Genomic DNA, 22,407 nt, shown 5'->3' with positions numbered 1-22,407 from the left:
TAGTTTTTTTTAATAATATTAATTAAATAATAATTTTATTTTAAAAATTGATAAATTTATTAATTCATAAATAAATATTTAAAATTTTAAAAGATAACAAGTGAAAATTTGGAAATAAGAGTTAATACTAGGTGGGAAAAAGTCCTACTGCCGAAAGGCTTCTTCTTTCTTCTTTAGCTTTCAATACTTTTTGCTAATTTTTTAATTTCCAATCAATTTCGCTTAAATTGAGTCCATGATTTAATATTCTAGTCAATAGATGATTTACTTATTTAATCATCATTATTGGGTTGCCAGTCTATCAAACTTGCCCACTAATTAACAGTTACTGGCAAGCCGTGTAGGTCCGCCAGCCACTGCTTATGGTGGAGTGGTTAACGTCGATACTTTTTGACGACCGTTTATTAATTAATTAATTACTGCCTCATTGACCATAATTAGTCATCCTAATCTTAAATTTAATCCCTCTCCAAACATTTAATGGAAGGCCAAAGGACAACATTCTACTCAAGTTTTAGTTTAATATTAAAAATATATTTATAATAGTTTAAAAAGATTTTTAATGGCCATTTTTATTTTAGACGAAAATAAAATTATTATTTTTTTAGATAAAGATAATTGGATAATGTCAAATAAAATAGATTTTTTTAATGATTGAGATATAATCAGTAAGAAGAGTTAAACAAGAAGAGAGTACTTTGAAATATCACTAATTTTAAACTTGAAAGAGAATTAAAATATTTTCAAATTAAAAAAATATAAATATAATAAAATTTTAATTTTTTAAACTTTTAATTAAATAATTATTTTATTTTTAATTATAATTAAAATTTTTAATAAATAAATAAGATTTTTAATTTTATAAATTTTATAAATATAATTTTAAGATCAAACGAAAACTCGGGTGATAAATAATATTTTAGGGTGTATTTGTGAAACATATTAAAATGTCGGCAAAATATATAGGGGGTCCTGGAAGAAAGGACAGGGGCATCGAGAGGGTGCCAAGTGGCAACCGAGGAAGAAAAGAGAACCCACCTTCTCTTTGAATTTGAAAGCAAATATTTTAAAATTAAATCAATGCTTTCTCTCTGGTCTACCTGTCCCGTTTTAGCCGGCCTTCGTCATGGAATTAGGGGCCTTGTTTAGAGGAAACGCAACCGTGATTAATATATATTTTATTCTCAAATTATAGTCTAATCTTCAATTATCATACTAAAGATGCTGCTGATTTAAAGCAACTACATATTAATTTTTTTTTGTTTTATTATATTTTATTTTAGCAGTCGTCTTAAATTTGGTGACCAACAACAATTTGATTATCAAATCATATATATATATATATATATATATATATATATATATATATATATATATATATATATATATATATATTTTACTAAGAAAATGCAAGTTGATTTTGCAAAAATTAAAATATAACCTGAGCACATTTAATTTATTATGTGTCGCTTGATTTTCCATGAAAAATTCAGCTATGAATAGTTGGTTTACAGTAGTTCACCTGCACTAATCTACTATTTCTTTAGTGGCCAAAAGGCATTACTCCCACCAAATTAGATACGTTTCTGAAGTTGTATCAATGAGATTTAAAAACTCAAACTTTTATTTATAAATTAACTACTATTAAAATTTTTTGTTACGAATAAAAATAAAATTATTATTTTATCTCATTTTTTCCTTTTAAGTTTTTAAAACATACATTTCACTTTTCAATCTTAAACTTTGAAAAGTAATTTTTCTTTTCCAAATTTTTGGAGTTTGTTACAAACTTCTAGCAATGATGACGATGACGGCCAATTAGTTTCAATGTCGATTGGCCTTTTATGCATCTTCCTCTGTTGTCGTTAATGACACCAAATGAAATCTAACAAAGACGAAATACGAAAACGAAAAGACTTTATTGAATCAATTTTGAATGAGGAGAATCCGTCATTCAGCTTCAAATATGGATGACCATCGATGAAGGCCCATTCTTTGGCTATGAATACGACAGATTCTTGTCGTCTAGAGCTAATTCGATAAAGTTTGTGTATATTAGGGTTTTATTGCCATCAGGGTTTCATTAGCCTTCATTTGGTATCGATGACGACAGCAAAAAGAGATACATAGAAGGCCGGTTGATGGCGAAACCAATTGGCCTCTATTGTCACCATCATCGAAAGTTTATAATAAATCCTAAAGATTTATAAAAAAAAAATTATTTTTTAAAATCTGGTATTAGAGATGAAATATAAATTTTAAAATTAGAAAGAGAGAGAAAAAATAAAATTATATATTTTTTAATAATATTATTAAAATAATAATTATATCTTTAATTTTAATAATAATGGTTCTATAAATAAAACTTTAAGTTTTTTAAGTTTCGTGAGTGAAACTTTGGACAACGCATAAAAAACTTGGGTAGAGGCTTTGCCCTTCTTTAGTGAGGGGTATTCATTGACTGACTCTGTTCTGCGTAACACATGATCAATTCCTTATAATGGGTGTAGTAATGCTGACCCGATTATTAAAAGCTACAGATAGGTTTTTTACCACGTGAGTTTTAACGACCAGAGGGCCGCATGTACCACCACATCGGTAACAGTAGTAATTTGGATGAAAAGCAATAACCACACACTTTTCAAACGCGTAGGAGACAACAGCCAATTGAAAGGAGACAAACAGCTACCTAACGGAACTGCAGGAGCGTGGATTTATTATTATACTCTATGTTTCACTTTGTTGATATAAATACAAGTATTTTCACTTTTTCTTTTTTTAATTTTTCTTGCCCTATCACAATATACAAAGTCCCCATCTCTTCCTAAAATCACGATATTGATTTTAATTTAATAATATGGAAACCCCCCTTCCCTTTCCCAGCATAAAAAATACTATATTATTCATTTTCTCTTTCTCTTGCTTGTGTTTGCGCGTATATATATATATATATATATATATCAAGCACCACCTCAGCTATGATCACAACCGCTTCTTCAAAGTCTTTGAAAATTCAAACTCAAAATCCTGTTATCTTCGATCAGTTCATTCTACCTTGTCAAAGATAAGAATGGTTGTACCATCTCCTTCTCCAATGCGAACCAAGAAAACAAGAGCGGTTGGGATTCCCACCATTGATCTTTCGCTTAGTAAGCCAAAATTATTGGAGCTGATCGTAAAAGCCTGTGAAGAGTATGGATTCTTTAAGGTCACTAACCATGGTGTGCCTACAGAGATAATATCAAGATTGGAGGAGGAAGGGATTAGTTTTTTTGGTAAACCGGTTTTGGAAAAACAGCGAGCTGGGCCTGCTAGGCCTTTTGGTTATGGTTGCAAGAACATCGGCTTAAATGGTGATTCCGGCGAGCTTGAGTATTTACTTCTTCACACCAATCCTTTCTCCGTCGCTGAAAGATCCAGAGCTATCTCAAATGACCCTTCAAATTTCAGGTGCTAACTTCTTCTCTACTTAATTTTCATACTTCAATGTGGATCATATAAGAGATTAGTTGATGATTGTGGCGTGTTTGACTGTTTTGTATGAATTGTTTAATGCTGATTACGGGCCTAAGCACTTTCTCATTTGCAAGAGAAACGAATGAAACGGTGGGAGATTGTTTAGTCAAGTTAATGCCTAGAAAGGGGCAACCTTCCTTTATGAAAGTGTAAAATAATTATATAAGCATTTATATTTAACTAAGTTTAAGGGGTTTACATTATATATTTTAATCATTTGGTGTTCTTATTTTTATTCCGTGGACTCTTAAATTAGTTGGAAACCGCTCTTTCATGGGCTCCATTTTGTTCAGTTTGAGCATGAAGCTTTTTTAATGGAGATACAGTCAAGACCAGAGGTGCAGCTGCAGTGTTGAGAGAGTTATGTTACTGTTAAAAAATTACTTGCATACTTATAAAGGATTTGTTGGAGAAAGACATGACTCAGTTAATTTCTACATTTTCTAAAACTTTCTTCTCTTCTCTTTTTCCAACCACAAATCATTTTATTACCTGAACTATATAAAATAATGAACCATGCACGAGGGAATATACATTATGACATGGATTATAGTGAGAAAGAAATCAATAACTTCACTATCAAATCAAAGAAAAGGTAAAAAATAGAACTGATTAGAAGGTTGAACCCCATGTGCACCATAAGATCATGTGGGAAAGCAGTAAATGACAACTTATTCTTTTTCTAATCAAAGTAATTTTATTAGTGATGACTCTTAAAATAGTATGTTCTTTGACTTATGTATTGTGCTATTATATTCTTTGTTTTGCAGTTGTGCCGTGAATGATTACATAGAAGCTGTTAGAGAATTGACATGCCAAATTCTTGATCTGGCGGCTGAGGGGTTGGGGGTCCCTGATAAGTTCGTATTCAGTAGACTCATCAGAGACGTTCACAGTGACTCATTACTTAGGCTTAATCATTATCCACCTGTTAAGGATTGGGACCCATCAACTAAACTTCATCAGCATCACTGTTTAAACAATAGAGTCGGATTTGGGGAGCATTCTGACCCTCAGATCTTGACCCTTTTGAGATCTAACGATGTGGGAGGCTTTCAAATTTCTTCATATGGTGGGCTCTGGGTTCCAGTCCCACCCGACCCTACTGAATTCTACGTGCTTGTTGGTGATACATTACAGGTTAGCACTTAATTGCCCCTAAACTAATTTATTTATTTATTTTGGCCTAAATTAAAGTGAAATAATTCACAGGTTTTAACAAATGAAAGATTTACAAGCGTAAGACATAGGGCAATGGCAAACTCAATGAAGCCAAGAATGTCAATGGTGTACTTTGGGGCACCACCACTTGATGCGTGGATTACTTCTCTCCCAGAAATGGTTTCTTCTGTCAGACCAAATCTATATAAGCCCTTCACTTGGAATCAATATAAACAAGCTCTCTACTCTTTAAAGCTAGGAGATAGACGTCTTGACCAATTCGAGATTAATGCCGACGTCTGAATCACATGACACAACAAAATTTAATTTTTATATATATTAATCATTGTCATTAGCTACCTGTATATATATATATATAGCCCACGGGTTCATTTTATTTTCTCACTTAGGTTGGAATGTTTATTCCATTAATTTATTCAGCATTTATATAGTGTATTAGGGGAAGATTTAATTTGGTGTAATTTCATTTAGATGGTAAAATCTTATATTGTATTTGTACTTAATGGAAATGTTTATGCGTGTTAAATTTTGCTTTTAAAGAGTGACTTCTTTGCTACTATGAATAAACCATATAGTTAAATTATTTACATATTCCTAGATCTTAGTCTATATCTGAAGAAACTTATACAACTATATGGTAAGTGAACTGATGATCGTATGGTACGCAGAATTTTATTGTTAATGCTGAGAAATGGGTAACTATGTTTATAGATTGATTTAATTAGGTATACCTAGGAAAGTTACATGATACCAACCAATTGTCACAGCTCACATGTTTATCTGCAAATTGGTTTTGTGTCATATTCATTTGCCTCAATTATGTTCACAGATTCAGATCCACTGATGCAGACAATGGATATACATTCTGTAGCCAACTGTGTATATCCACAACAACAACAATAGCCCATAATAAATGAATTAAACAACCAAATATGTTGTCGTGGAGATTAACACCACTAAGAAATACATTGAACGACATATCAACATAAAAAAGAAAGAAACAAAAAGATTTTTAATGTGGTTTAGTCAAAAAATCAAGAGACCATGTTTAGTGTTTCGATGCTGAAAATTGCGAATGTTTGTTGAATGTTAAAAATGACTAATTTTAATTTTTATATAGTTTTGAATTTATATTAATGAATTTGATATATATTTAACGTTTGAGAGATTAGAAGTTATGATAATTATTGACTTATATTTTCTCTTTTAAGATGAAATTGTGTTCTATTTATTTTTTATTTTATCTATCTATTAATCATTAGTTGTCTTTTAAATGTTATATCTATAAATTTATCCTTATAAGAGTTTTTGACCGTAATCGATAAGTTTTCCATTATTAAAAGTTATCTTGGTGTGCCTTTATCCATGCATCTTATCAGCAATGACCAAGCTTGTTAGTTCCATCTACCATAAACAGTGGCTTGTGAAATAGAGATTTCTAGGTGAGAAAAGAAACCCAGATATTGACTCAAAGCTAGCCTTCATATGCTAAATCGAGAGATACTTACTTGTTTAGGTAGGTTTTCTATAACTGCATGCATCGTTTGGTGAATTCTAGCTAATTGTCTCTGTCATTCAAGTAGCATATATTCAAAGCACGATGATGACCTAATTGTTTGAATTCATTAAATCAAGAATTTTTGCGTCTCCTCATGAAAACCCACATGTCCCACCACTCCTCTTTCTTATTTTCAGTTTGACCTAACTGTTATTATTATGTATAGAACCATCCATATGGATGATCATAATTATCACACAGCTTGATCTAAACCCAGATATTTTGATCGGCCAACTAATTAATTTAGAAGCTGAATGAGATAAAACCAGTGTCATTTCAATACTCCCATTCCATCATTGTTCCAAGTCCAACTATTATATATTGGCTGATGGACCTCCCATTACATATACAAGGTTGCCCAACGGTCGACGACTCCTGTAATTCTAAATGAAGTCTCGCCAACTCACATGAAGCTTAAATGCCACGAATGATAGCATGCATGATTTTCACTTGTAATTTATTTCTTAATTATGACAAAGTACTTGCTGCATGAAGAAGCTACTTCAATATCAGAGTGTTCATCGAATATTATTCCAATTTCTAAACTTTCATCCAACAAAATACAGACTATTGTTAAAGATTTCTTATCCTTGTTTCATGAATTCAAAATGGTAGTTAATTAAAATCAAGGATGTTAGGTGAATTAGGGAAGCGTGTGAGGAACTAGAACTAGCTGAAGCCCGATGAGCTTCCTGACGTGCTTATTAGTTTCCCTTGCGGAGGCTTCATTTCAAATGGCATGATTAATGGCTTCTTTATTGTTGTTATTTGAAGCACTAATTATAAACCGCTGCCATGATCACAATGATTTTCCAAGCCAGATGGTGAAGGAGACAAATGTCGCCACCAGTCATAATATAGAAAAAACCAAGAAGCCATTTTCTAGTGGTGAGCCACATATAGATGGTTCTGTTTGTGGTTTTTTCAGCAAGAATGAGGATGTGCATTCCTGGAAACTTCCTGAATGTTGCTTATGGCCTTAAAACCAAACCCATAGCTGTTCTGTGGTTGCTCATGTCTATCGTTTCAGTTTTATATATGTAAGTGTACTTTTACCTTGTTACTCAAACCATGTCTTATTTAATTTAATGTAAACTTTACAGTTATTTTAACAAATTTGTTAATTGGGAATTAAACTGTAATTGTTTTTATGGTGATCTATCTCACCCTTTCCAGGCTGCAGAAACCTATATTTAATATTCTTTGCACTTGATCGCTCAGAATGCTCAAAATTCTTATTCATTAATCATAAATAACATGATAGTATTTTTTTCATAGTAAAAACTGAATCGAGGAGCCGAGTGTCTCCATGAACATAGTAAGTTCCTATGAAAGGTTGGACCTCTTCATCTGTCAAATTCGACCCCAAGGAACTCCTCCAGTCGAGTTGGTCCCAGGTCCAGACCAGGGCTGGGCACTAGTACTTCCTGTAGAAAACACCACTGCATTCAAAAAGCTTACCATTATAATTACTAAATTCGATTTAGTTTCATAAACCATGCCACTTCCTGTTTCACACTAAGGTTGATCGAAAACCCACTTTTCCAGGGATGAGCTGGAACGCTCTTGAGCCGTCAGAGAGGCCAACTTCTTAGCTACAGAATTTAAAAAGCAGTTCCGCACAATATTCATATTGTGTTTCAATTCTAACTCACTTTTTTCTATTACGGGCCTCTATTTATGTTTTGATCTATGAGGGGTTTCACTCCCTCATACAGAGATCTGTCCTAACCAAAAATGAAGTTAACGGAACCTTGGATAAAGCAATTATTGAAATAGTGGAGACCTTTGCGAATTGCGGTCATAACCATAAAAACTACAATTGTAAAATGCAGCCTTCGTCCCTGAGATACGAAGTGCAACTGCTCGTTCTCCAATGGATTCAATCACATGTGGGGCTGTAATCTGCAACAAACAGTATATTCAGAATTTAGAATTAAGCAAGATCATATGCTTTGTCATACTCATTATTGCTAGGTCTGCTAACTAAAATTTATTGATGCATAGAATTGAGGGTAACTAGGCGAAAGAAAATTTGACTGCTAACAAGTTGTCTTCAGATTGATAATATAAATTGTTGTAAGTTCAATTAATTACCTCAAACACCATGTTAATGGCCACAAAATAATTTGCATCTACAGATACGGTTGTGCTCTGAAATGTCTTCAATGGCTTCCCATCGTTTCCATTAACCGAAGCAGTAAGTAATGGTAGCGGAATCCCCTAATAATGTGACAAAGGGCAAAGTTCTTGGGATGATAATCTTTTCCCTGCGAAATTAACATTGATATAAGTGTGTTATAACAAAGGGCAAAAGATGAAGGCATAATAGTTTAGTTGGCCATTATTATCTAAAATGTTATTGGGTGTACCTGCAAACACCTGGTTTGATCGCCAATATAACTCTCCGGATGTTGTTGGGCGGGATGCTTTTAATAGCTTCTTTGCTGGCTCTGAAATCCCCAGTCTCGTTTTGACAAACACTTAATTTTCTTTGTTCATCTCAGCCTTGCTCAGTTTGTCATCAAACACTCTGCCACCACTCCCTGGTGTTTTGAGTGATGGACTCAGCTTGCATGCGAGCCTTTCTTCGACTATTTTGGACGTTCCAGGAGATCCATTAATCATAGTTTGAGGCTCTATCAACATCCTGAGAATAAGATTTCAACCCAAAATTACACAAAACATTGAGGAAGAGAATGAGATGGAAATAATAAGATTTTGAGGCCATAATGAGAATGTCTTGAGGTGGAGAATATGCTTATGGGCCCCTGATGCGAAGATATTGCGCGGCCAGGATATGATATTGACATTAGGAGTTGTATTTACTACAATGACCTTCTCCCGTGCTATCCACGCACACTGAAAAGACACAACTTTCAATTTCCAGGATTCTGAAACTACAGCTGAACTGTTAAACAAATTGAAATGCGCAGAGAATTGTACAGTGAAATCACATTGGGGGGCATTATAGGAAAGTAAATTATCCTGGCCTCAAATCTGTACTCGTGTGAAGTGTACAGGATTCAATTCAGTCATTCCCCATGGTTTGTTACAGAGGAGAGGAACCTTACAGGGGAGAGATTTTGTGCATAGAATTGCTTGTGAAGAAGATTTATAATTTTTTTCATACTTTAAATATAAAGTCATTAAAGTATTTATAGATGCAAAGACGATTTTTAAAATCTTAAATATATGAACCTAATATTGAATATATACGTTAATAATTAATAATCCAATATTGAATTTATACTATTAACATTAAATTTGTGTATAAACATAACTTTGAATTTATGCATAAATCATGTGTAAATATAAACTTGTGCTATGAATATTAAATTTAAAATCGTACAAATATTAAATTTTTATCACATGAGATTCACATAAGAATGTGTTCAAATTAATCTTCAACATGTGGGGATGATAAGAGATAGCCCTAATCCAATTTCAAATATGGTAAATTTGTGGTGAAGAAGTAGATTAGGCAATTTATTAATTTGTGGAGTTGGATTAGCATACGAGCTAGCAACTAGAAATTGGTCTCATCCTTGTACGGTCTATAATTATCCAATGCACAACATGCAGTCGCTTCTCATAGTACTCGTACTGTTTGAGGCATAGTAAAACTATATGGTCTTAACCTTTTTATACAAGCATAAATTTAGACACAAATGATAATATATTATTATGCGATTGAATAATTTTGAACATTATTAATATTGAAATTAATCCTTTCTATGAGCGCTTACTCAAGTAGAAGAATGATTCAGCTTGTCAAGAAAGTTATCGGAAGAAAAATCATGCCAACGTAAGCAATGACTGCATTTATATACAAGCAAAGTCCTCCACCTTCATCTACGCATCCATCCACTAAGTGGGATTGCTGCTGGCAAATTATAACATTTGAATTGACTCTTCTTCTACAAAGGGGGCTTTTATTTTTTTATATGGGCTATTACTCATGCCTATTTATCTAAAGCCTTCAAGTTTAGCCCTGGCTGCTGATATATTGAACTTCTCTCTTCCCTTCCCCCTCTCTCTAAGTCTCCCACTAACCAATGGGTAAATGAACGAAACTCTTTAACAGTTACGTTCCCTGGAAGCAAGAAAGATCCAACAAGATTGAAGTACCAACAACACGATCTTCTTTTTATGACTTTTGAGATAGTCTGTGTCTGCATATGAGTTACATTGTCTCTATGAACTGAATTTTCCCTCTTTCTTCATTATTATTACTCTTTTTTTTTCGACTTTCTTTTTTTATCTTAAGACTACCTGTATGTATAATTCATATAATAATAAGCCCATGTGTGGTGTACGAGTTGACCACTTGACTCCCTAAATTCTCATAATCTTATTATTAACTAGACTTGTTAAAAACAAGAGACTAATTTTCAAATGATGCGGCGGTTAGTGCTTTGGTCGTGGAAACTACACCAAGGAATGACATCTTAGTTATTAAAAATATATGCTGTGAGACACCATTTTAATGTCAATTTTGCTCCAATACTTCCATCATGTTATTCATGCTATATAATTTAAACCCATCTAATTATTAATGATAAATTTTCTAATATTTAATTTGGGTATCTAAAATTGAATATGTATAATTTTATTGATATGTAAATTATTTAATTTAAATGTTGTCACCAAGTCTCTAATAATTCTTGAGATCTTAATACCTCACAATTCAAGTGATAACATTCAATAAAATTATGTATACTTATTTTTAATATACAAATATATATATTATTTTATGTGTTATTATATAATTGAATAACTTTGAATTAATGATAAAGTAATACCCAATCATGTGATGACACATATAAGTGTATATACATTTCCAAATGGAACAGGAATATATCAAAAAACATCATTCCTATTTGATTTTATTTCTTAGATGTATAAAGAATACAATAAAACTATGTATATTCATTTCTGGTACATAAATATGTACACATTTATATATATCATTATATAATAAAATGATTTGGAATTAAGAATAAAATAATATTCAGTATATAAATATATATAATTATACTGCTCTCAAGAATATTATTGTATCCATGTGAAGATTATTATGACATTCCCAAATAAAACTTGTGTCAAATTAATGTATTTTCCATTGTATTGTCATCCTACGATCCTTATGATATGATGAGCACTATTTTGCAATTTAAAAATAATGTATAAATGATCATTAATTAATTATATATATTTATTTTAAATATATAAATAAATATATATTATCATTCGGTTAAATAATTTTAAATTAAAAATAAAATAATATTTGATTAATATCTCTTCATAGGCGATTATGTATAGTATTACTTAATGATTAATTATTTTCATTAATCAAAAAATAAACAATGAATCTAAATAAACATAAAATTAAATAAGATTCGAACCTTCTTCCTTAATATTATTAACAAAATTATCTGTACACCAAATTGTCACTTATGCTGTGTTATTCGTAATATCTCTAGGAATAAAATCATCTCTGATCCCAGTCATAGAGCCGCTGTTGCTATAACCACATAGTCTCGTCATTCCACAAACTCTCCAATGATTCATCGCCGCCTAACCACTCGATGTTGCTCTGGGTCTCAAAACCCTGAATATCCAATCCGGGTTTAGACAACACCCATGACCCAGACATGTTATCTGGGTTAAAGTCCGACCAGTTTTGTGAATTGTCCATATTGACATCTGAGGCAGGAGGAGAAACATACGCATCCGCTGAGTCCCAGGAAGCACCGGACGACGCGGGCATGATACTTGGTTCGGGCCCCGATTCAGTGGAAATATAAACTTGACTCGTGTATTTGTCTGCATGAGTACCCGTAATTTCTGAAGGGTAGTTGTTGGTGGGGGTGGTTCTGTCGGCGATGTTAGAAGTGGGTTGACCCGTTGACGAATGGGTAGTCGCTTGGATACGCTCAAGTAAACGGGGCATCCAAACGTAACGCATGGCGTCTCTGAATTGCTTACTGTTAACGTCACATTTAAGCTGCTTTGCCTGCTTTTGAACTCTTGTTCTCCAGTAGTTTTTTATCTCATTGTCTGTTCTTCCCGGCAAGTGTTCTGCTATTTTTGACCACCTTCAATTTTAATCTCCAATATTAATATTAAAGTTCTCGCTGGAAAAAAGACTCAATCAGAACAAAAATACAGGAGTTTTGACTAATAAACTACCTATTTCCGAAGCGAGAGTGGAGTTCAAGAATCTTTAGTTGTTCTTGAAGAGTGATGTTTCCTCTTCGAACATCCGGGCGCAAGTAATTTAGCCACCTTAGTCTGCAGCTTTTTCCCGTTCGTTTCAGCCCTGCGCATATATATCTCCGTTAGTCTTAAGGAACCGAAAAAGCTTATAAAAAAGAATATCAAACTCAATCAATTAGTGACCTGCACAGAGAGCCACAGTGTTCCAACGACCTTCACCATGAATGGTGACGTAATTCGTAAGCAAGGAGTCTTCTTCAACGGTCCATGGCCCTTTTCTCACATCCCTCTCCTCTTCACTTTGCTGAACATAAGTCGAAGAACCAAAGCCTGTCACGTGTGCTTCCATTAATTCTAATATAATTTGGATACAATTCAGGGTTTTAGAAAGAAGAAGAATATGGGTATTTTGATTTAAGACTGAACGTGGAAAATATGGATTAGCCGGTGGCAAATATTTGATAAGAGGGGAGATTATATAGAGAAGTTAAAAAGAGAAGACTGTTTATAATAGGTCCAACTGAGCATAGCCTATTATATTAATAAAGAAAAAATGACACGTGAGATAGAACGCGCCAAACATAATTAAATATGCAACTGATCACTGCTGGACTTGTGACTGTTTATTTATTTTATTTTAAGTTTAAATAAATAAAGGATTTATTTCTTTTTAAAAATATTTATTTCTTTTAAACATAAAAAAAATCTTAATTAATTAATGATAATATTATTTTTATTTTTAAATGTTACATAATTATTTTTGCCTTGATTTTCTAAATTTAACAACTTAAAATCGTTTAAAACATTATATAATAAAATTATAGCCACCAGTTTTCTATTTGGAGTTTGACTCGTTGACTTTTCAATGTCTGTCGTACACGCATACTACGCCTCCAACAACGCTATTTCTTCCATGTGACTTTTATTATTCTAAATTTTAACACCGACTCGATTTTCATTTTTCTTTTTTCACCATGTGAGTGCTTAAAAAGACAAAGATCGACCACCGCCGCTAGTCCTTCCCCTCTCTCTTTTAACTTTAAAAATTATACAAGTAAATCTTAATTTATTTTCTGACGATTTATTGGAATTTTCGTTATGAAATATTATTTAATACAGAATGCAAGGTTGGTTGGTGCTCTTATCAACGACAGAAGAATCAGGAAATGTCCTCACTTGTTCATCTAATCACACACAAGATAATCCAAGGTTATTAATTAATAAAGCAAAATGGCTTTAATCTTTAGAACGTGGGTAATCTATAGTCAAATGAATTCTCATGAACAAAGATTGTTTAAATTCCTGGCTCCCTGAATGGGGATTCGATGGAAGAAAGGCAGCAGGAAAAGAATAAATTCTCTGTTTGACACATGTTTTATCCTTTTGAAGGAATACTTACCAATAATATTCCTGGCTCTCTAGTGTGGCCACTGGACTGTCATGAATTGATTAAAGAGAATTTTAGACTGCAGAAAGTTGCTTGTACTGATTTCATTTATCCACAATGTCCTTATAAAGTGATATAATATTGGATAAAATAAAGAGCCTAATACAGATTGTGAAGAAAAAACTTATTCCAAACCAGTCAAACAGCGAACATAATAAAATTACCCAGATATAAGTATTGTTTACCCAAGATTCCTTAGATATATTATTGGATGAGTGCCTGGGAATCAAGGACTGGAATAAATCCAAAGAAGCCATTTACTTTGTGGTTAAGTGAACTGTTGGTACTCTTTTATTTCCTCAAATTGGGTGGCTTAAGTTCTATGCATCATTATCACATTTGCGTTTTCTTCTTTAGCTAGCCTGAAATCAATGATTAATGGATAAGCACAAAAAGTATATAGCATGTACATGTAACTAAGGCCATAATGTGCCAATTTTCCACATACTTCTCGTCTGGTTGCAATAATAGATAAGAAATTTTCACCTGCCACATATACTTCCCTGCATATATTCTATATGCCATTACTGCTAACTCATTTCTAAATAGGGCTCATAAATCTCCATTTTTAACCAAATTTTACTGCCTCTTGCTCTTTTTATCAGCATGTATGATCTTCTCAATATGTCTGTACAGATCTGTTAAGAATAGAAAATATACATCAAAGCACGTCATAGAATGTATGAAAGAATGGAAGAGCTGAACCTCAGAAGGTATTGTTTCTATTCATATATATATATATATAAATAAATTTGTTATTAATGTTTGCTTCTTGGGGAATCTTTGATTGGAGATAATGGAGGTAACGTGGACAAGATTGCTATACTTAGTTGACCGCATCTTCGAGCACACAAGAAATTTGTTTTACCAAGTATATCTTGTATTTGTTCCTTTTTCTTACCAAGCTGCAATATTCTAGAAGGGATTTTGATTACAGTGCAAAGTAATAAAGAGCTCTATACCATCCGCTTTCATAAAAGAACCAAATCATTAAACATAAGAGGTAAAATATGCTAGGATCAATCACACAATCAAATCAATGACAGTGACACTCGATTTGCACTTCATATCTTAAATATATACCTGTGCACTGAGCTGTGCCTACACCCGCAGCCATTAAAGGCTAAAAAGATAAAACACCCTACTTTTTGATGAACAGAAATATTTAATTTCAATGCCTTTTTTCTTTTGTCCAAACATGAGGTTGGCTCAGAGATTTTGCTAAAGGATTGTTGAAGGGACACTGAAGTCATCCACCGTATTGCATTGCACAGTAACAGAAATGTGATATAAGTCGCTAATCAAATGAAGTGATCGAGCATATACCCGGAAAACAATTGTCATAACAGTTCCACCATTTACCAAATCATTCTTTGGATTCAGTGGAGACATGAAAGCTTTTAAAAGTAAACAAATGTGGCGTTCAAGTTTTGTCAGAAGTACTGTACTTGAGTCTAGCTTTGGAGTCCATAATGTCCTTGATGGGTTAGAAATTTTGTTGTTTACCTCCCTCACAAGAAAAATAGAATTCCGTTGTTGACCTGTATGTTTTATGTCTATGGTGGTGAGATGACCCTCAATTTCATTATCAGATTGTCACTTCCAACTTACAACTGAACATAATTGTGATGGAGTTGCGTGGTAGATCGATTGAATATAGATTAGCCACGTTGAGGAGATGAATCAAGTGTTTGTAAAGCCAAATTTAATCAAAAGACTAGTAGTATAGGTGCCTAATACTTTAATGGGAATCAGGGACAAACCAAATAGTGAAATTGGAAATTGGCGTAGAAGAAGACGATAAGAGAAACCATCTCAACAGTAAAAAAATCTCTTTGCTTAAACGTCCAAAATTGCTGTTTCTTGTATCAAACTAAAGTTCTTTTAAGCTGTCCAGTTCGATTTTGACATATTAAACCACCTCCGAAGAAGTCCACATCTACTAATCCCGTCTCATTATTTCAAAGACACCTTAATTAATTATGCATTGTATCCAGTCCTATTATACTTGGCCGCCTGCCGTCAAACTTCAAACCTGTAAATATAATTCCAAAAGTGTGCCCCCATCTCTTGTTCAGTTTGTGATTGTTTTTCATATGGTAAAAGTATTGGAGTAACTGTGTGTATATTTTGAGTAAAGTTTAACTCAATTATAAATGAATTGTTATGTACCGAAATTTTGTTTATGGATCTGGGCAACGGGAATCCTGATCAATTCAAATATTCTTCTGACGAAACACAGATGATGCATCAAAATGATGACTATGGCAGCTCAAGTGATGCGGTCGACGGATTCTGGGAACAATGGACCTGCTGTTAGTAATATTAATATGCTAATTATATACGTGTAAGTTCCCAACAATGGAATAAAAGAATTTCTTTACACTGGTCTACAGTCAGTGGCACATTTCTGAACAAGGCCCACATTGAAAAAGAACCCTCTTTCCTTTTCCCATTATTCAACTATACAGCTTTACTAACGTTGAATTATAGAATACCAATATACCAGTCCCGATTAATCTCTTCTGAGTTGCAAATAGATATTGATTCACGTAAGAGTGAAATAAACAAAAAAAAGGGCAATTAATGCATGCCCAGAAAACGTAATTCCCAAGAACTTCCGCACTTCTTTCCCAGAAAAATTCCATTGCGAGAATGTGACAAATCCAAATTTGTTATTAACAAAATGCCATAGTTGTCTAATGCAATGAAAAAGCCGATTCATCATGAAGGTGTATGAATGAAGCGTGTAATTAGCACCTATAAGATGGAAAGAAAGACATGGGAGTGGACAGAATATGGTTAAAGATTTCTCTTAGTAAACAAACAACCTGTAAATTATGCCTATAATATTTTTCTCTATATCATCAAATTCCATCTTCAACTCTATGCACAATCTAGTCAAAGCCCTCGTCGGTCCACTCCAAGCCAGTGTGAAGGTCAAATACGAATTTCTCATGCTAAATTTCAAACTCTTCTTACGGTCATAAATTTTAAGTAAACGCCATTTAAAAACCTTATCAAAATACCAAACTGAGTCAGAAAAGTCGCATAACTTCTTTTGAATAATTTGCAAGTGCAATTGCTGCTATATCTCAACTAATGTCAGGGTCAAACTAAACCTTAAAGTTCTGGAAGAGATCGGTGATTCAGGAAAACTAAAAGCTGACAGTATTCTAGATTAGAAATCAGAAGCTTTAGTCATTTCCAGAGAAGCTTACGAAAAATAAGATGAGAGGCTCAGAGTGCCTCCAGTCCTCCACTTTTATATATTTACTATTTAGTCAGAAAAGAAAAGATTGATGGACCTTTACAAAAATGGGCCTGTATGGATTTTCATTCTGGGTTGAAAAGCCCAAGTAGTTTGGGAATGAATGTCCAATAAATATTTAGTGATGTGATGTTAACATCGTAGATACAAAATTTGAAAAGAAATACAAGTAACAAATATGGTGCAGGTTGTGGTTGCAATGCCAATCATGCAAATGGGTACAAGTACGTGTAAGCTCCATGGTTAATGGACCACCAAAATTCCACATAACCAGACGCTTGCCTTTCACCATGTTTTTCGCACTTAACAATCAAAACATTTTGTTTTTATTCTCCTTAAACCAGACACCTTCTATCGAGAAATTGATTGAAAGATTCAGGAATGTTATTTTCAGAAGAATTGCCCGATAATTGTTTCTTTCTGCTTGCCATCAATCATAGACAATGTATCATAACATACTTAAGGCCAAAAGACTTTTGCCCACCCAAGGTTTGATGTATTTAAAATTCTCCCTTGCAAGATTTCAAATTTCTAGATATTCATTCTTTTATTAAATTTTTTTCGTTATAATTAAAAGTAAATTCGTTACTTAATAAAATATTTATCTTTTCAGATTAGTCATCGAAAAGTGGTTACTTGAAAAAAATCAAACCCTACGGAAGAAAATATAACTTTTTCAATTTTAAGTGGAAAAAAATTATTAATTTTTTAGAATAAAAGAAATAAATGAGATAAAATTTTAATTTTTTTAAATTTGTTAAATGATGATTTTATCTTTAACCATCATAAAAAAATTTAACAGAATGATGAAAATTTAACATAATGATAGATATTTAAAATTTTGAAATCTTAAGAGTGAGAGTTTGAAAATGCACTAAACCTTGGGTGGGAATAAATCTTTTGGCCTATATTTAAATTATTGATAAAACTATATATATTTATTTTAAATATATAAATAAATATATATTTAATGTATGTCATTATATAATTTAAAATTTAAAATTTAAAATAAAAAATATCTAATCACATGAAATATTTATATATAAAAAATAGATATAAATAAGATTATTTTTTATATTACAAAGATGAGAAAAATACAAAACTGGATCTTAAATATATATATATTTTTTCTTTTTTGTTCGTAGAAAAAGAAAAATAAGATACCAGAGGTGCGCCACGCAATAGTGAAAGTGTGACGGTGCCGATCTTCCAAAGCAGATGTTGAAGGTGCGTGAGAATCTAAACCACAAAACTAATGCAGTGGAGCCATTTAGAATCACACACCTCAGTTGGTCTCCTTTTTGAAGTTGAAAACTTGAATATGCAGAGCAGTGTGCTGGAATTTGGAATGGTCTCTCTGTATTTGGACGCACCCATTTCATACCATTGGCCGTTTCTTCATTTTGTCCATTAACAATCATTCATTCAAGTATTGAAGTTCAGGAATCACACGCTATCTAAAAGATTAACCAAATCATAAAAACTCACCAAGAATTTTAATTACATTCCCATATGGATTTATTTGTGATATCAGTTTCAAAGGGCTTTTCCCTCTCTCATAATTTCATGCCCGATTTGTCTATTCAGAACACAAACGAGTACACATTTCATAGTATCTTTCAAATCTCCACACGTGAAGTACTTCTGGTCGCACACTTTGTACCCCCCCTCTAGTCTCTTCTACTGTGGTTGATTTTGTAGGCCCAATTCGGGAACCTTCCATCGATTCTCATTACCACCGTTGGATCATAATTAACGGAAACGTGTAGGGCTGTTCTGACTATTCCAAGGGAAAGTATGGCAAGTCTCTACCCGTTTATTTCTACTTGATGCCTATTTAAACAACCCAACACCGTAACTATTGTATTACAGCTCGTAATCAAAAGTCCCCACAAGTTGTTCTAGAACCCCTGGCTTCTCGCTCTTTGTCTTCGTCTCTTGTAAGCTCTTGAAATATGGCCCCTGAACTTGTTCAAGCTTCGGTGAAGTCAAGCGGGTATGTTACAGAACCTGCGAACTTGCCTAGCAGAGCATACGTTACCTTCTTGGCTGGTAATGGAGACTATGTAAAAGGCGTTGTTGGGTTGGCGAAAGGTTTAAGGAAGGTTAAAGCTGCATACCCATTGGTGGTGGCGGTTTTGCCCGATGTGCCGGAGGAACATCGTAAGATTTTGGAATCTCAGGGCTGTATTGTAAGGGAGATCGAACCTGTTTATCCACCTGAGAACCATACACAATTTGCCATGGCCTATTACGTTATCAACTACTCAAAACTCCGCATCTGGGAGGTACCTTGTTTGTTTTTGTTTTGCTTGGCTTATGCGTTACATTTTCGTTCTCGTATTGCCACCATTGCATCATGTGGCCTTTTTAATAGTCACTTTTTGACTCAGTTAATCTCCATGTTTCCAGAAGGGTCTAATAAACTATTGTTTATTTATACGGACTGGATTTTGCCTAAATAATACTGAACCGACTGCACTACATGCAGTTTGTGGAGTATAATAAGATGATATACTTGGACGAGGACATCCAGGTCTATGACAATATTGATCACCTATTTGATCTCTCTGATGGGCATTTCTACGCTGTGATGGACTGCTTCTGTGAAAAAACTTGGAGCCATACGCCCCAGTACAAGATCGGGTATTGCCAACAGTGCCCTGACGAGGTCAATTGGCCAGCTGAAATGGGTCAACTTCCGGCCCTCTACTTCAATGCTGGCATGTTCGTTTTTGAGCCCAGCCTTTCTACCTATGATGATCTCTTGAAAACTCTCAGAGTTACTACTCCTACCCCTTTTGCAGAGCAGGTATTTACTTTGGTGGATCTATTAGAATCAAATCAAATTCAAAGTTGTGGGTTTTAACATTGTTTAAAAAAAAAAAAATTTATGCAGGACCTTTTGAACATGTTTTTCAAGAACATCTACAAGCCAATTCCTTTGGTTTACAATCTTGTTCTTGCCATGTTGTGGCGTCACCCAGAGAATGTGGAGCTCGACAAAGTGAAAGTTCTTCACTACTGTGCTGCGGTGAGTAGTGATTCATTGTTAAATTTGACGGTTTTTTAATCCGTTGGGTACTTAAATTGTGGGAATATTATAATCAATCAACAGGGATCAAAGCCATGGAGGTACACAGGAAAGGAAGAGAATATGCAGAGAGAGGATATTAAAATGCTGGTGCAGAAATGGTGGGACATTTACAATGATGAAACACTGGATTACAGGAAGCCAAATTCAATGGCGGTTGTTGATGGGGAGACAGAACCAGTCAACTTACAACCATTCATCGATGCTCTCTCAAATGCTGGCGCGGTTCAGTTTGTGACCGCCCCATCCGCTGCTTAAGACTTGATCTGCCGTCGCTCTTTTTTCGCAACTAGTTTTAGAATTTAGAATACTGTTATAAGCTTTAGCTTCTGTCTTCTGTTGGTGCCCTACAGCTTAGTATTATTGTTGATAATATGTATTATGCATTGTGCTTAAATGTAATCTTTTATCCAACGGTTGAAATGAATACACGTGGTATGGATTTTAATCTCGACGGATTACCATTAACTGACCGACATAATCTGCTAATCTTTGGCTTTTTAAACTAGTCACATTGTTCATGTCTAGAAGACCAAACTGCTGCATTATCCATTATTTTATTGGGAAATTGAAATTTTTAACACTATTTTATTTCGTGTATATAAAAATGTCACCTATTATAAAGCTTTCACAAATATACTATAACAGTAATCACCTTCTCCAAAATATCCATTTTCAATCTTTTATGCACAAATTCTCTCTCTTCTTCTCTGCAATTTTTTTTTCTCTTATTCCTCTTCTTCTAAAGTGATAAAGGAATCACTCTCTCTTCTTTCTCATCTTAAAAAACAAAAGCAGAAAAAAAAATACTGAATTCTTCAAATTAAAATTTTTTCAAAATAAGGATTTAAAAAAAAAGAGTAACTCACAAAAAAATTCAACCACATCCACTATATATACCTTAGAGGAAATGATGATCGGAAAAGCCATGTAGCAACATTTAATTGGAAAAAAAAATGAAATTTAAGAATTAAAAATAAAAAAAAATTTTACTTTAACTGAAAAAAAAAAGTGAAAACTGCTGCTGCTGGGTTTTCAGGGGTTGGCGTTAACGCCAACCCCTAAAGATATATACATATAAGGGTTGGTGACGCCAACCCTTATATGTATATATAATATATTTTTTATACATAATATTATATAATATAATATAATATAATATAATATATTAATATTATAATATTATTATATTTATATAATATATTATATATTATAATATAATAATATATTAATATAATATATAATATATTATAATTATATAATTAAATTATAATATTTTATAATATATTATAATATATTATATATATTATAATATATATTATATATTATAATAATATAAAAAAAGAGGGTTGGTTGGCACCAATTTTTAATTAATTTTTTTTTTTTGTTTAGAAGGCAACCCTTTTTATTTTTTTTGTTTAAAAAATATGAACGCCCACCCTTATTAATTTTTTTAATTAAATTTTAAATTTTTAAGTAACTCTTCCATAAGAAAATGATACTCTTTTAAAAATATATAATTTTCAGTATCATTTTCTTTTGTTTTTTATTACATTAATTTAAATTTGAATCAAATTTTAAATTAATCCAATCAAATCAAATTAATTTAAATTTGAATTAAATTAAAATTTCATTTAAAAAATTAAAAAGGATAGGTATTCATATTTTAAAAAAAAAATTTATTTAAAAAAAAAGTTGCCTTCAAAAAAAAATTTAATTAAAAAAAAGAGGGTTGGCATTGAGAATAAAAAAAATTAATTAAAAAAAACAGGATCAACACCAACCTTCTTTTTTTTATATTATTATAATATATAATATATATTATAATATATATATAAATATATTATAATATGTATTAATATATATTAATATATTAATATATATTATAATATATAATTATATATATAATATATATAATAACCCAGGGTTGGCGGAGCCGCCAACCCTTGGTAATATATATATATATATATATATATATATATATAATATAAAATATATATTTTATATATATTATAATTTAATTATATAAATTATAATATATAATATTATAATATATTATAATATAATATATTATATATATTATTATATTATAATATAATATATTATTATATTATTAA

At 32.4% G+C, this 22,407-nt stretch overlaps 3 protein-coding genes and 1 pseudogene across 3 annotated transcripts; 2 read left to right on the top strand and 2 right to left on the bottom strand.

Moving 5' to 3' along the window:
- The first annotated feature begins 2,989 nt into the window (after positions 1-2,989).
- On the top strand, positions 2,990-5,158 carry LOC123224430 (gibberellin 2-beta-dioxygenase 2-like). Its single transcript, XM_044648084.1, has 3 exons — positions 2,990-3,450; positions 4,287-4,656; positions 4,729-5,158. Exons 1-3 carry the CDS (start codon positions 3,071-3,073, stop codon positions 4,978-4,980), a joined length of 1,002 nt encoding a protein of 333 aa, XP_044504019.1. The 5' UTR covers positions 2,990-3,070; the 3' UTR covers positions 4,981-5,158.
- Positions 5,159-7,465: 2,307 nt separating this feature from the next.
- LOC123224323 lies at positions 7,466-9,131 on the bottom strand (annotated as a pseudogene).
- Positions 9,132-11,647: 2,516 nt separating this feature from the next.
- Positions 11,648-12,948, bottom strand: LOC123222593 (MYB-like transcription factor EOBI). The gene is made up of 3 exons (XM_044645443.1): positions 12,662-12,948; positions 12,452-12,581; positions 11,648-12,357 (listed from the first exon to the last, which is right to left on the bottom strand). The coding sequence occupies exons 1-3, from the start codon at positions 12,825-12,827 to the stop codon at positions 11,784-11,786; spliced, it is 870 nt and encodes a 289-aa protein (XP_044501378.1). The 5' UTR covers positions 12,828-12,948; the 3' UTR covers positions 11,648-11,783.
- A 5,903-nt stretch (positions 12,949-18,851) lies between these two features.
- On the top strand, positions 18,852-20,738 carry LOC123222592 (galactinol synthase 1-like). The gene is made up of 4 exons (XM_044645442.1): positions 18,852-19,484; positions 19,688-20,008; positions 20,096-20,230; positions 20,315-20,738. Exons 1-4 carry the CDS (start codon positions 19,152-19,154, stop codon positions 20,546-20,548), a joined length of 1,023 nt encoding a protein of 340 aa, XP_044501377.1. The 5' UTR covers positions 18,852-19,151; the 3' UTR covers positions 20,549-20,738.
- Positions 20,739-22,407: the final 1,669 nt, after the last annotated feature.

This window comes from Mangifera indica, chromosome 8 (genome assembly GCF_011075055.1).
Source record: "Mangifera indica cultivar Alphonso chromosome 8, CATAS_Mindica_2.1, whole genome shotgun sequence".
Lineage (NCBI taxonomy): Eukaryota > Viridiplantae > Streptophyta > Magnoliopsida > Sapindales > Anacardiaceae > Mangifera > Mangifera indica.
This window is presented reverse-complemented; position numbering and strand designations above follow the sequence as displayed.